Genomic DNA, 16,829 nt, shown 5'->3' with positions numbered 1-16,829 from the left:
GTAAGAATTGACGGAAACATGTTCGAGAATGTTCGAGTCTTTCCGATAAGGAAAAAAAACCTATACTCATCTGCAAAATGCTTAAAAAAGACCATTTTCTTCTTCACCTAGAAAACTGAAATTAGTATGAAACAATAGCTAAATGAATACAGATTACTAAGTCGTTTGCAAAGGTCTTTAAGCGCACATAAGAATCTATTTATTATTTGTTAAACAGAAGAAATTTCAGCAAATTATCCATATTTTACTATGTTTCTAATTGTAGATAGACAGACATAGAGTATACGCAAAAAAGACCATTTTCTTTTAAATTCATTTTAAAAATAAAATATTCATAAGAAAGACAATGCATTGAATATTATCACATCGTTTGCAAAGCTAAAATACCTATAATACTTTTTCCATGAATTTAAATAAAGTAAAGGGCTCCTTCTTTGCTCTATATAAAATATTTTTACTCGTGTGAAAAATCGATGGGTCTAATTTTCCCATATGTCTGCATTTATTTGAATCATCGATAATTTCCAAAGTAATTGACCGTTATTTTGTCAAAGTAGGGACACTCTAAATGACATAAAGTATCCAAAAAAATGCTCATTATCATTATTTTTTCTTTCTACAATATCAACTGTTTATAGTTTTTTACGAAACTATTCATGAAGATTGGACGTTTACTCACAGAGAGGCTGCTATAACTGTCAGCAGTGTAGATGTAATTTAAGAAAAGTTACCCCAACATGCATATCTAAAGATCAAAAAAAACTTCAAGTTTCTAAAAGTGATAAATCATGGTCAATATTCACAACTGTTAAGGCTTAGACTTTGAACTCGTAAAAAATACATTTTTATCCTAAATTTGTAGCTTGTGTACACAAATAAAGCCTAAACTAAAATAAGCTTTGTAGAAGCGTGATGAAGGTAATCAAATAAATCTTTTAGAGATCAAAATATGTAACTGTAATTTACAAAGAGAATATTTCAGAATAATGCCCTTTGTTTACCTGTCCCAGGTTCCAAATCATCTGTTAGATCTCTGAGACTAGAAGGATTCCCTGGATAATAAGATCTGTCAATTTTGTCCAAAGACTGTGGTCCTGCAGGATATCGTTTCATCAAGGCATCCGGTGGAGGAGCTGCACGTGCTTCTTCCATATTGCCATAGCTTCTTCCGGCTTGGAGATCAGCCAATGCTTTCAAAAGTCTATAATATAATCAGAATGGTTATCTTTTTAAAGAAAACTGTTTTATCCAATACTTGTCAAGAATTTCCCTTGATTTAAGACAATAACAGTAAGTTAAATCTGCGTGTAGCAAGAATTTTTTTTAAATTTTCAAAACACCTTGATAAGTTTTAATCAATGGTCAAAAACTATTGGAAATGACGTAATAACTGATCAACACGAAATATTTTATTTTAATAAAAAGTACATGTAGGCTTTTTTGATACGAGGGATGTTCGAAATGAATTGCTTATTTCTATCTGGAGACTTCAAATTTCAAGTTAGCCCAAAAGGGCTCATTTCGTGCCCTCGAAGTACCCCCCGTGGCTAGAAATGCAAAGTTTCAGCCGATGTATCCACTTCTTGAAGGCGTCACGGTACGCTGATTTGGGCACAGTAATAAGGTACTGATGAATGGCAGATCCAAGTGCCTGTCGGGACTGGTATTTCCGCCCAGCAAGGAATGATTTCAATTTCGGAAACAAAAAGAAATCACATGGGGCAAGGTCTGGGGAATACGGGGGGTGAGGCAAAACAGTTACTTTTTTTTCTTCAAAAACGCCGTAACTATTGCGGAGGTATGAGCGGGGGCATTGTCATGTAGAAGACGGACATGTTTAAAACCAGTGGAAGGGCGTCATTTCTGATAATACTTTTTCAGTTTCTTCAGTACTACGTCTTTGTAGTATTTTCCGGTGATGCTTTTGCCCTTTTTCACCGGCACTTTTATTGCGACTCCTTCACCAGAGAAGAAGATTGCATACAAAACCTTCTTTGCACTCAAAGAACGTTTGGCAATTATTGGGCGTTTGCTGTGTTTAGTGGCCCAGATCTTATTGCTAACCTTTCTGACGGGCTCAAAATAATGGACCCTGGTTTCATCACCTGTGACGACATTGGCAAACTTCTTTTGTCATATTTTGGAAACATTTGAAGCAGCTTTTGGCCACTTTAACCCGTTGCCTCTTTTGCTCATCAGTCAACAGATTGGCACCCATCTAGCAGAAATCTTTCTGACTTTCAAATGCTTCTTCAAAATAAGGTGAACCGTTGATAGTGATATGCCTACCTTTCGTGCAATATCACGAACTGTAAATCTGGCATCTCCTTCAATGATTTCCTTTATTTTGGAAACGATTTCTTTACGAGATGCAGATTTTGGCCTACCTGATTTCGGTGCATTTTTGATGGACTCTACACCAGACTCAAATTTCTTGTTCCACCGCCGAACTGTGTCATAAGACACACAAGAAGGTCCATAAGCAGTAGAAAGTTCAGTCATCAGCTGCTTCAAAGAACAACCAAGTTTTGAGCGAGCTTTGATGTAAGCCTGTATTTCATCTTTCTTGTCGACACTTCTACCAACCATTTTTACTACAGTGGTCAATGATTGCGTGTATTCAAATGGCAAATTTTATGTCTTACACTTAGTCTAACATGTACATTTATACACCGTTGTGTAGGTATTGAATAACCCTATACAGGTAGGTATTGGTTTTTATCGTGCCCCACGTGGATATCGAGCTAGAGGACAATAAGCAATTCATATCGAACACTCCTCGTATGCATAAAATATTCTAACAGTAAATTTCTTTGATAAAACAATAAGGAAGCTGCCTGAAGAAAGTTCAGCACATTGTGAAAGACTGATAACTGATATGCTCAAAAGCCAAAAAAATGCAATACAAAATAAGAAAAGTCCAGATTCCGTTCTAACGGTAGAATTCTACGGATAAAACTACACGTGTAGGAGCAGTTGTTTAATACATTTTATCCTACCTTCATGCAAGATGTAGGACAAAATCGGCCTGCCTAGTAAACTTTGCTTTATCTAGTCAGTGTCAAAAAGGTGAAGTAAAGGTAAAGTTTCTTGTTTTACGAGGGTAGTCGACGAAAGTCCCCACCTGGAATGGTTGAAACAATTTATTTCCAGCCGAGTCCACGGCAGACGTCATATTTACCTCCCCAGCATCCAGTCTAGGCCGATACTGCTGGAAACAGTACCAATTTAAGCAAATCACCCAACACTGAACACTAGTCGGGATATCAGACGCGATATTTCATATATGGATATCAAGATATCACTTTTGCGGGAACTTTCGAAATCATATATTTTATCAAAATTTTGCATTGAAACCGTTACCATTGTATTGGAAATGTTTGAACTAGAAAATGAGTGGTCAACTCGTAGGTTTTGATCCAGAAACAAAAATGTTATTTTTCACTTTTACAGCATTTCAGCCGAAATTTTGAAAACGCATTTTTCTGAATTTTTCACTGAAACCGTTATCATTGTATTGGAAATGTTCTACCGGTAACTAAGAAAATAAGTAGTAATATCAAAAGTTTTTATCCAGAAACAAAACGTTATTGCAATTATCAATTTTATCCACAAATTCAATTGCAAATATATAACGTCTTGTCTGCACGCTGTTGTTCTTTTTCTCAATTATCTGAGCAGGTAGGATATTAAATAGAATATTAGGTTACTTTCTGATTTAAAAAAAAAAATTATTAGGCTCGTCTACGAAAGAAATATAAGGCTCGGCACAGCCTCGCCTTATTTATTTTCTTTAACTCGCCTAATAAATTAGTAACCTAATATTCTCTATGTATCTCATAACATCTAATGTGAAATAGACACTATAATGATATAGTCGTTTATGCCATGCATGTAGGGGGAAAACGTAAGTATGGTAGAAATACAAATTTATACAGCACTTTTAGAGTCTTACCCCCCCCCCCCCACCCCTCCCAGATAAACAAGATAAAACATTTAGGTTCTACTGACACATATAAAAAGACCAAACAGTCGGGTTACTGACACTATATCAACAAGACTAAACATTTTGGTTTATTGTTGACAATATATAAACAAGACCAATAGGTACATTGAGGAACAGCGGGACAACTCCAAACCTCTTCCGGCTGGCCAATATTTATGGATTCAGGTTTCGTAGCTAATCAGACAAACACATCTTAGTAAATTATTAATTTATTGTGGAAATATTTAAAATAATTTATTTCCAATTATTTGAATTAGCTAAAAGATCAGCTTCAGAGATATTGTTACATTATTTTGGATCTCTGATATGGTGGTCGCAACCATCAGAAAATATAAATAGCGCAATTTAAGTTACGGTAGCCAGAAATATTTGCGAGTCGAAAGTTGATGCTTGTGGAAAGCTAACTTGGTAAACAAACACTATGGATAACTAATCTATACGAACTCGATATTCTTTATTCATACTTTTAACTGATTTGTGATGTGATTTAATACAATAAAATAGCTCACTTCTGTTTTTATACTTATTTTCTGTTTGTTGTTTTATGTTTGAAAACCTACCATCTTACTGAACATTTGTGAGCGATCAGGCAACTTTCAGCGAGAACTGTGCCATTATATTTGAGAGGATCAAGCTATTTGTAACTCTTCATTTTTTGATAAATATATCATCATAAAAAAAATCATACGAAAATGATTAAAAAAAACTAACGGTGTATCAAAATCAAGCGTGTATAGCGCTATCACTTTCTATTCGGTGTCTCTTTCCTCACCGAGTAAATGCTCACATATTGACATTTAGTTGATAGTTAATTCAAGACTGTTGCAGAAAAACTATGATTTAGTCCGATACATTCAATTCAGAATAGTATTACAGTGTATAACAATTTATTTCTGAATATATTGCAACACATTTGTTGTGTTAAATTCTGCAGGTAGCCTATCCCCTATCAAATACGCCAGCATAAAACGGCCAATTATTTCATATTCATTAAAACGGCAGCTGACAGTACAGTTTAAGTTCAACTTACAGTTCCCTCCTAGCATTTTTAGGATCATTTTTCATCAATGGACTCGGTGGTGGTCCAGGATTACGTGCTTCTTCCATATTGCCATAGCTTCTTCCAGCCTGGAGATCAGCCAATGCTTTCAAAAGTCTATAATATAATCAGAATGGTTATCTTATTAAAGAATACTGTTTGGTTCGACTTTTCAAGAATTTCACCTGATTTAAGTCTATAACATAACATAATATTGTCAGTAAACTTCTTTGATAAAACAATAAAGAATCCGACAGAAGAAAGTTCAGCATATTGTGATTGATTGATTGATTGATAACTGAAATGTTCATAAGCCTAAAATGAGAAGAGCCCAGGATCCGTTATAACGGTAGAATTCTATACACAGTACAGTAAAAACTGCACATATAGGATCAGTTGTAAAATATCTCATTAGCATGGCAGTGTAATTAAAGAGAAAACATAAGTATGTTAGAAATATGATAGGGTTAAGTATGAGTATTATAACAGAAGCTCGATCTGGGATGCAGTATTCGACTCTAGTGCACTATTCGACTCCAGTGCAGTATTCGACTCCAGTGCAGTATTCGACTCCAGTGCAGTATTCGACTGTAGTGCAGTATTCGACTCAGGTGCAGTATTCGACTCCAGTGCAGTATTCAACTCCACTGGTGCAGTATTCGACTCCAGTGCAGTATTCGACTCCGGTGCAGTATTCGACTCTGGTTCAGTATTCGACTCCAGTGCAGTATTCGACTCTGGTGCAGTATTCGATTCCAGTGCAGTATTCGACTCCGGTGCAGTATTCGACTCTGGTGCAGTATTCGACTCTAGTGCAGTATTCGACTCCAGTGCAGTATTCGACTCTGGTGCAGTATTCGACTCCAGTGCAGTATTCGACTCCAGTGCAGTATTCGACTCTGGTGCAGTATGCGACTCTGGTGCAGTATTCGACTCTAGTGCAGTATTCGACTCTGGTGCAGTATTCGACTCCGGTGCAGTATTCGACTCCGGTGCTGTATTCGACCCCAGTGCAGTATTCGACTCCAGTGCAGTATTCGACTCTGGTGCAGTATTCGACTCCAGTGCAGTATTCAGTATTCGACTCCAGTGCAGTATTCAACTCCAGTGCAGTATTCGACTCCAGTGCAGTATTCGACTCCAGTGCAGTATTCGACTCTGGTGCAGTATTCGACTCCAGTGCAGTATTCGACTCCAGTGCAGTATTCGACTCTGGTGCAGTATTCGACTCCAGTGCAGTATTCGACTCCGGTGCAGTATTCGACTCCAGTGCAGTATTCGACTCCAGTGCAGTATTCGACTCTGGTGCAGTATTCGACAGTATTCGACTCTGGTTCAGCATTCGACTCTGGTGCAGCATTCGACTCCAGTGCAGTATTCGACTCTGGTTCAGTATTCGACTCTGGTGCAGTATTCGACTCTAGTGCAGTATTCGAATCCAGTGCAGTATTCGACCCAAGTGCAGTATTCGACTCCGGTGCAGTATTCGACTCTAGTGCAATATTCGACTCTGGTGCAGTATTCTACTTCAGTGCAGTATTCGACTCCAGTGCAGTATTCGACTCTGGTGCAGTATTCGATTCTAGTGCAGTATTCGACTCTAGTGCAGTATTCGACTCTGGTGCAGTATTCGACTCCAGGGCAGTGCAGTATTCGACTCCAGTGCAGTATTCGACCCCAGTGCAGTATTCGACTCTAGAGTAGTTTTCGACTCCAGTGCAGTATTCGACTCTAGTGCAGTATTCGACTCCAGGGCAGTATTCGACTCCAGTGCAGTATTTGACTCCAGTGCAGTATTCGACTCCGGTGTAGTACTCGACTCCAGTGCAGTATTCGACTCCAGTGCAGTATTCGACTCCAGTGCAGTTATCGACTCTGGTGCAGTATTCGACTCTAGTGCAGTATTCGACCTCGAGCAGTATTCGACTCCCGTGCAGTATTCGACTCCAGTGCAGTATTCGACTCCAGTGCAGTATTCGACTCTGGTGCAGTATTCGACTCCAGTGCAGTATTCGACTCTAGTGCAGTATTCGACTCTGGTGCAGTATTCGACTCTAGTGCGGTATTCGACTCTAGTGGATTCTGCTAGATCGGATCTCAAGCGGAGCACAAACCGACTGTGATCCGTCCTTGCAAATCCACGAGAGCCGAACACAAAATCTAAGATCGAGCTACTGTTGTAATAATCGTTTCTTGTTAAGGTATTGAAAGAAATCTTTATTGTTTATCGATGCTTAAAAAGAGATGAGTGAAGTCTTGAAGTTTTTGTTTGTGCTATTCATAGAACTGTGTCAGGTCATGAATATTAAATGAAATTAGTCCGTCAACATACAATACAAAAGATACAATAGGCATTTTTATGCCCGTTCATATTAAGCAGAATTTTCGAGAGAATTTATATAGGTATATAATAAAAATGTGCACCGTACTTTTAGAGTCTTACTCCGCCAGAGTTGACGAAGATTGCTATCCATTTTAATGGACGACGTCATTAGAAGAGCACAATACAAATTTGTGTAAGATATCAATGCGATATGCATTGTTGTTACGGAGACATTCATACTCTTCGAGGACCTGAATATGTAGACGAAGCAACAAAAAAAAAAAAAAAAAAAAAAAAAAAACAACAACAGCAGCTACTCAGAAGATAGCTATTAAGTGAACTGTATCAGCAATCTGCATATCAACTATATGATTACACTGCTTATATTACATTAGAAGCTAAGGAGGATTTCTAACTATTCAATTTTGACATATATATCATCATAAAATTTAATATAAAAATGATTAAACAATTATGGTGTATACAACAAGAGGACCATGATGGTCCTGAATCGCTCACCTGTCCCCACATGACCCAGTTTTGAACTGAGTATGACGTCGTTTTTTCTATCATTTGACATAGTGACCTAGTTTTTGAGCTCATGTGACCCAGTTTGGAACCTGAACTAGATATCATCAAGATAAAAATTCTGACCAATTTTCATGACGATCTATTGAAAAATATGGCCTCTAGAGAGGTCACAATGTTTTTCTATTATTTGACCTAATGACCTAGTTTTTAAAGGCACGTGACCCAGTTTTGAATTTAACCTAGATATCATCAAGATGAACATTCTCACCAATTTTCATGAAGATCTCATGAAAACTATGGCCTCTAGAGAGGTCACAAGGTTTTTCTATTTTTAGAATTATGACCTAGTTTTTGACCGCAGTTGACCCAGTTTCAAACCTGGCCTAGATATCATCAAGATGAACATTCTGAATAACTTTCAGAAAGATCCTGTGAAAAATGTGACCTCTAGAGTGGTCACAAGCAAAAGTTTACGCATGCACACACGCACGGACGACGAACAACGGACGCCGCGCGATCACAAAAGCTCACCTTGTCACTTTGTGACAGGTGAGCTGAAGTCAAGCGTGTATAGATTTATCACTTTCTGCTATATCCGGTGTCCGTTTACCCACCGTGTAAATGCTCACATAATTTGTTGTTTTTCGGCGAATGCCGTTCTAAGAACGAATTCGTGACCTTGACCGACCCATGCCACGTGACTTCAGTTTGCAAATCGAACTACTTGATAACGCATTATAGATAATTTATCAAAATGAAAGATTTATGCAACACTCTGCCTGATTGTACGAGAGTGTCAATTTGTTTCACTCTGCTTATTGTGCTACGCTGAGTGAAATGTAGATAAAGCATTTATCCTAAACGACGCTGTTCACAGTTTTAAAGCTAACTTTCGCTCAGTATATTTAGCAAGAATATTGATATATCTCAAAATGATAAGTAAGTTTAATAAATATGATAAAAACCTGTTCAAATACCAACATATATCAAATTAAAGAAAGAGCTGAATACGGTCTGCGTATCACATGAATAAGGGTGTGATAAGAGTCTTCTATGTAGAGAAGTGCCTTCTAGACTACTGCTGTAATTATTCGTCGTAGAATAACAAAACAAAATTGCACACCTACAAAACCTTTGCGGACAATTAAAAGAGATCCATTTAAATTGTTAAGTGCGGTGTATAGTATTGCCATTTGCAAAATGTTAGATAGATGATAGAATAACACGCTATGTAAACCTCATAAACATATTGTCTTACTACAGTTCGCTGACAATCTTTTATGCCAAGTAATTTTAAAATCCCTTCATCAATGGCAGAGTTATGGACCGGACAAAAACAAATCATGTTAACCTTTTACCTTTAAGTGTGACCCTGACCTTAGAGCATGTAATCTGGATCTTGCATATGACATGTCGTCTCATTATGAGAAACATTTATGCCAAAACAAAACAGACCCTGTTAACCACTGACCTCTTAGTGTGACATTGACCTTGAAGCTAGAGTCTGGGTCTTGCGCATGACATGTCTCACTTTGGTGAACATTTTTGCCAAGTTATTTCAAAATCCCTTTATGGATGGCAGAGTTACAGCCCGGACAAGAATTTACATGGATGTACGCACAGACGGACGCACTCATGGACGTGCGGATGGACGGACAGTGCGATTTTAGTATGCCCACCTTCGGTGGCATAAAAACAATGATTTATTTTGATACATTCAATTCAGAATAGTATTATAATTCATAACAATTTATTTCTGAATATAATTGCAACACATTTGTTGCGTAAATTCTTCAGGTGGCCTACCCCCTATCATATACAACATAAAACGACGGATTATTTCATATTATTATATTTTATTAAAACGGCAACTGAGAGTACAGGTAAGTTCAACTTACAGTTCTCTTCTAGCGTTGCTATCGCCACCAGGATCACCAGACCTTCCTTGAGCCACAGACACGCACAGAACAACAAGGACAGCAATCTTCATATAGAGCTCCATATTCTCAGCTACAAAACTCTGTAGAAGAAAAATTGCAACCATTCAGTTCATATAAGTCCATAGCAACCAGTTAGTTCCCGTAAGTCCATAGTAACCAGTCAGTTCATATTAGTCAGTAAAACAGTCAGTTCACATTAGTCAGTAGTAACCAGTCAATTCACATTAGTCAGTAGTAACAAGTCAGTTCACATGGGTTCATAGCAACCTGCCAGCTCATATTAGCCAGTAGTAACCAGTCCGTTCACATTAGCCCATAGCAACCAGTCAGCTCACATTAGTCAGTAGTAACCAGTCAGTTCACATAAGTCAAAAGTAACCAGTCAGTTCACATAAGTCAAAAGTAACCAGTCAGTTCACATTAGTCAGTAGTAAATAGTCCGTTCACATAAGTCCATAACGACCAGTCAGTTCACAGTAGTACATAGCGACCAGTCCGTTCACATTAGTCAGTAGTAACAAGTCAGTTCTCATTAGTCAGTAGTAACCAGTCAGTTCACATTAGTCACCAGTAGCCAGTCAGTTCACATGAGTCCATCGCAACCCGTCCGTTCACATTAGTACATAGCAACCCGTCAGTTCACATTAGTCAGTAGTAACCAGTCAGTTCACATTAGTCAGTAGCAGCAAGTCAGTTCATATTAGTCAGTAGTAACCAGTCAGTTCACATTAGTCAGTAGCAGCCAGTCAGTTCACATTAGTCAGTAGTAACCAGTCCGTTCACATTAGTCAGTAGCAGCCAGTCAGTTCATATTAGTCCTTGCAACCCGTCAGTTCACATTAGTCACCAGTAGCCAGTCAGTTCACATGAGTCCATCGCAACCCGTCCGTTCACATTAGTACATAGCAACCCGTCAGTTCACATTAGTCAGTAGTAACCAGTCAGTTCACATTAGTCAGTAGCAGCCAGTCAGTTCACATTAGTCAGTAGTAACCAGTCCGTTCACATTAGTCAGTAGCAGCCAGTCAGTTCATATTAGTCCACAGCAACCCGTCAGTTCACATTAATCCTTGCAACCCGTCAGTTCACATTAGTCAGTAGTAACCAGTCAGTTCACATTAGTCAGTAGCAGCCAGTCAGTTCATATTAGTCCACAGCAACCCGTCAGTTCACATTAATCAGTAGTAACCAGTCAGTTCACATTAGTCAGTAGCAGCCAGTCAGTTCATATTAGTCCACAGCAACCCGTCAGTTCACATTAGTCAGTAGTAACCAGTCAGTTCACATTAGTCAGTAGCAACCAGTCAGTTCACATTAGTCAGTAGCAGCCAGTCAGTTCACATTAGTCAGTAGTAACCAGTCCGTTCACATTAGTCAGTAGCAGCCAGTCAGTTCATATTAGTCCACAGCAACCCGTCAGTTCACATTAATCCTTGCAACCCGTCAGTTCACATTAGTCAGTAGTAACCAGTCAGCTTACATTATTCAGTAGTAACCAGTCAGTTCACATTAGTCAGTAGTAACAAGTCAGTTCACATTAGTTAGTAGTAAGCAGTCCGTTCACATTAGTTCACAGCCACCAGTCATCTCACATTATTCAGTAGTAACCAGTCCGTTCACATTAGTCAGTAGTAACCAGATTTGTCAGTAGTAATCAGTCAGTTCACATTAGTCTATAGCAACAAGTCAGTTCAAATTAGTACATTAGATTATTAGACGAATTGTAACCGTGCATCTAGTCATCATGTTGCAAGTAATAATTAATAGTTAACATCATCATCAGCAGCAGGAGTGGAAGCATCATCAGTAGCAATATCGCTATTATTGCTGCTGGTGGTTGAGCTATTGTACACAGTATTAGTGATGTCATTGAATCACCGTTTGGTAGGAAATCTACAGAACCACAAGTGGAATATCTAAGTACATTTTTACCTCTTTCCAAAGACTCAGTATCCTGACATATATTTCTGTTTTGTTTCCATGACAGAACTTCTCTGGGTTTTTTTTTAAATGTCGTTCCCATGAGCATTTCATGAGAGAGAGAGAGAGAGGGAGAAAGAGAGAGAGAAAGAGAGGAGTAAATCAATATGTGCGAGACCAAATAAAACTTGCAAGAAAATACATCTACCTTAAATTGTACTAAAAGGAATGAAGATGTTCATTTTTTCGAATTTTTATATCAGCATCAGTGTCATTTTCATAACAGGTTGCAGTCAGTCGACCGTGTTGTCAATAAAACGGTAAGACGCTTCGCGGGCTTTATGGGTCCATTTACCTATATAAAGTTTCAAACAGCGTCAGTGATGGTGATAAAAACAATTGTGAACAGTTCTAAAAGAAAACAACATAGATCTAGTACTAGTATATACCCAATATTTTGACCCAGAAGCCATTTGTCTTTTCTGTATAATCTTTTTCAGCAAATTAATCAATAATGAAATTATTGATTTTTTCCCCTAATGTTTCTTAAATGTCTATATTACAGTAGTCTGTTTTATTTCATATCGAACTTTTTTTTCTGTCGTTACTATATAAGTTAAAGACATTCACTTGAAAGATTAGGTACCTTGACAAGTTTTAGTTAGTTTTTATTGTAACTTGTGATTAAACGCACAGTTGCTTTCAATATCTTGTAATTTAATACCCGGATATTTTGCATCAACGATAAAGAAGAAAAGCTTGTTTACGTAGGTAAATAAATAGCTGCAATTAATTTTGCGACTGAACACAAATGTTAGGCTATAAAATGTTTATTTTTTCTGAAAGGGTTATGCATTGAGATACATTACCAATTATGATATGAATATTATGATTATATCTAAGTTTCACGTGTATGCAAAATAACATAACGCTGATATCATATTCGTGCGAAAATCCCTGATCCCCCTAAAACGAACGATGTGAGTACCCCTCACATACCTCTAAATATAGACAAAAAGATCACCAAAGCTATTTCAAAGTTTTCCAGGGAGAGAACCTCTTTTCCCCTTAATATGAAGAGATTGTCCCTCCCGTATCTCAAAATTAGGCAAAAAGTGCACAAGATTTTACCATTTCATACCTTTATTACGAATTATCTGAATCATAATTATGTTAGCTAGAGATAGCTAAGTAGCTATCATGGTAATTTTTTATACTTTCTAGGAAATATGTACAGCGTAAAATAATATTTTCTACATATTTCTTTATTTGATGAGAAAGTTTTAGCACTAAATCTCGCATTAATAATGAGACAGTTAGGCACGATAATATTCTAAACTTTCCAGTATAATAATAAAATTATATATATATTTGAAAACTATCGCAGTGATATGTATTTTCTAGATATGCCTTTCATTTCTCAGGAATCTTTTAACTATTGAGACAAACTTTTCAGAAAAAAAAGTTAGAAATATCAAGATAATGTTTGATAGTACCGAGATGTCTATGTAGTAAATAAATGGCACATGTGTGCACTTACGCAAAACATATCGCAATAATATTTCCAGGAAACTTTCGACTACCAAGAAAACTTCATTTTATCAAGATAATATTTTAAGTATTGCGATAGAAGGTGTCAGTTGCCGTGTCACCCCGGTATTGAAGTATGTCCGGGTCTTAAGTAGTTCTTTGAAATAATGAAGTCTCCATTTTGAAGCCATCCCTATTTCGACTGGTTACATTTAGTTTTAACATACTGGTTACATTTGAAATGGATTTATTGACATTGTGTAAATCTTGTGTCATTTCTGATGTCTTTAACAGATATTTTATCTGTTTTCTGTGTCACATGATAAGAGAAATGTGCAGCCAGACTGGGACTCGAGCCCTGGGCCTTTGAATACCTTTCCGATGCTCTACCAACCGAGCTACCCGACCGCCTACACACTTTCTCCATGTTTTAATATTCAAGTTCTATACCGTGACATATTTCCCCGACATTTTGAAATTCGTCCTCGAATTTCAGCGGGCACTTTATATATAATCAATCACAGGCGTGGGAGACTAACCTGTGTAATGCCGCCATGTTGGTCGCCAAATGTCACAGGGTGAGAAAAATGTGCAGCCAGGCCGGGACTCGAACCCGGGGCCTCGGAATACTCTTCCGATGTTCTACCGACCGAGCTACCCGACCGCCTACACACTTTCTTCCCGTTTTATCTCTACCATGACATCTTTGTGCGGAAGCATTACAAAAAGTACTCCGGACCAGACTACCGTGACAAATGCGTATGAAGAGTTTAACAGTGATTGTAAACATTGAAATGTAGCAAAACAGTTCATCGTTAATGCCAGTTCTTTTTTAGTGAGAAATGACTGGAAAAGTGTTAAACTTTAGAAATACAGAGCTGCCATAGTGTTAAACTTTAGAAATACAGAGCTGCCATTGCTGTAATTTTGTTGTGAGATTCACTGATCATGTTTTACTTTACGGCAAAGAAGGAGAAATAATACCGGACCGACAACAGAAACTATCTGTCTCGTGGCAAAAATATTCCACCATAATTCTGTATTTATTTTAAATTTACTTTTACTTTGAAGTGAAAATTATGAAATTCAAAGAAAAAGCAACAATAAAAAGTATTGCGCAAATCTAGAGGCGTGCCCATTGAATGTAGTACATACTCGTATATTACACAAGTGGTTACGGTCGCTGATTTGCCCCTCGCCGGTGGTGGTTCAAGCATATTCATGTAATGACAAATTTTCAATGTAATGATACACTGTCTTTCTATCCATATTTTTTTAGAAACTCTCAAATTGCTACTTATTTGACATAATGTAACTGCTTGATCTGCCAGTTCAGTAACACGTTGTTTTTTTTTTTTTGTTTTTCCTTTTTTTTTTCCTTTTTTTTTTTTTTTCTTTTTTTTTTTTTTGATTTTCGATTTTTTACAATAAGACTCATATGATGACATAGTCAATTAAAAACAAATTACGAAACTGAAAATTTAAACCTTACACTGTTAAATTTCTATAATGAACTCGCCCATCTTTTAATTTGGACAGTACCATTAACTGTAATTAGTTTTTTTTTTTAATTTAAGCAGAAAATAAATGCGCAAGTGCTGAAAGAACAAAATGTGCTTAAGCGGATTAATGAAATAATTCATCAAAATTAGATCAAAATAATTGATTATAATTCATTTATATATTTTTCTTTGGGATCTTTGAAAAATATCATCTATTGCTTTTTTTTCAATTTCTTTTTCAGATTTTACGTGGACTCATTTCTAGATTAATCAATTTGTATATACTATATAGTTTAAGCTATAAAGAACAAATATTTTGATATTAAAGATAAAATTTCTTTTAAAGTGCAAACTATAATTCTGTTTTTGTATGCATAGAAGCCATTTGGTTTATTGTATATCCATCTGAATAACTAATTTCAAATATGTATCAAAACGTTACATACCTGCTGAAATCTCCACTTTATCACTTATAACACAAATAATTTCAACTATCCCGGAGCTCAGCGGATAGCCGAATATATACTACGTATAATGTAACCTTGAACAGACTGAGCCCTGTCTAAACGCCCACCATCTACACATCTATGATGATAGTTTGGCGTTTATTTTACCAGCAATAGACATGTTTATGTTTAATGCGAAAATTGACTGATAGATATAACTTTTCATTTTAAGAAGATGAGAGTTATCTTTTGTTAAAACCTGTATATCCAAGCTATAGTCACCGCCGGTTGTCCGCATAGGCAACTCCTCCAGAAGACTGAGAGTAATTGAAGCTTGAGAATTGTGCAAGATACATGAGACATTCCAGTTTCCAAGACTTTCCCTGCTTTAGGTGCAAGACTTACACGTAGGAAAGATTATGATAGAGGAGAAACAAGAGCTTGAACTCGCAAACTCTAGTTTGGCAGTCAAGCGTCTCGCCAATTGACTACTGCGTCGTGTTCCTTTTGCCGTAACAAACGTTACTTAGAGGATATTTCACGCGCTCGTGAAAATATTTGAAATTTTCTCACTTCTCAGAGAGATATATTCCATATTCACAAAAAATAAACAAATTTTCTTTTTATTTTATGCTTAATTGCGTTGAGATGTGCATTTTGTAACAAATTTTAATCTCAGCGCGGGAAACAGGCGCGCGTAAACAGACATGACGTCAGACGTGTTGTGACGTTAGAAAGACGCACACAACATAAAGTTCCATTTTATTTTATTTTTTGCTGCATAACGTTATGAAATTCTCATTAAGTAAAATAATTTGAATCGAGAAATATACTATAATGAAAAAAGTGCGACTACAATTTTCATCCTGTTTTAAGCAAATAATTTAAAATTCATACACAATGTACAAGTAGATCGGAGCTATATATCTCACAGTGTGAAAATATAGATTTCATATTTTCACAGTGTGAGTGATGAGATATAAAAATATTTAACTGATAGAATACAGTATTTCATTTGTTAGCATAAAATAGATATTCATATTTATCGTTTGCCAATTCATCACTTTGGAACTATACTTTTACACCTATTTATAGAGAGGTTTATACCCGGATATTCAAATTTTACGTCTACTGTAGGATAAAAACACGCTAACATACCGAAATTTGTAATTATACGAGAGTCAAGAAGGGTATAAAAATCATTTTGGAACTTGATATTATACACACACTATACAATAGTAGCAGTTTTAAATCTGTTCTTTTCACACGTTTTAGTTTATCGTTTTAGTTGAAAACCAGTTTCGGGGACTACAGGACTGCGATTTTCCGTCCGTCCGTTCGTCCGTCTGTCCGCAATTCCGTGCCCGGTCCACAACTCTGTCATTCACCAAGGGATTTTAATACTACTTACAAATATCCCCCATGAGGAGATGACGTGTCATGCGCAAAATCCAGACCACTAGGTCGAAGGTCAGGGTCAGACTTGGAGGTTAAAAGTCAGCAGGACTTTTTTCCTATCCAGTCTGTAACTCATCAATCCATGAAGAGATTTTGATATTAGTTAATTACAATTGTACCGTGCCACAAAATAA

The 16,829-nt window shown here is 36.9% G+C and overlaps 1 protein-coding gene across 1 annotated transcript in view; it reads right to left on the bottom strand.

Annotated features, from left to right (window-relative positions):
• The window catches only part of LOC123541171 (uncharacterized), a 28,662-nt gene extending 13,281 nt beyond the window's left edge, over window positions 1-15,381 (bottom strand). The window contains exons 1-4 of the mRNA XM_053527367.1: window positions 15,238-15,381; window positions 9,798-9,909; window positions 5,037-5,162; window positions 1,002-1,201 (exon numbers count right to left, since the gene is read on the bottom strand). Coding sequence (XP_053383342.1) covers window positions 1,002-1,201; window positions 5,037-5,162; window positions 9,798-9,901 — 430 coding nt within the window. The 5' untranslated portion in view covers window positions 9,902-9,909; window positions 15,238-15,381. The remainder of the gene's footprint in view (window positions 1-1,001; window positions 1,202-5,036; window positions 5,163-9,797; window positions 9,910-15,237) is intronic.
• Window positions 15,382-16,829: the final 1,448 nt, after the last annotated feature.

This window comes from Mercenaria mercenaria, chromosome 16 (assembly GCF_021730395.1).
Source record: "Mercenaria mercenaria strain notata chromosome 16, MADL_Memer_1, whole genome shotgun sequence".
NCBI classification, from domain to species: domain Eukaryota; kingdom Metazoa; phylum Mollusca; class Bivalvia; order Venerida; family Veneridae; genus Mercenaria; species Mercenaria mercenaria.
The sequence above is the reverse complement of the archived record's forward strand: the minus strand, read 5'-3'. Positions and strand labels throughout refer to the sequence as shown.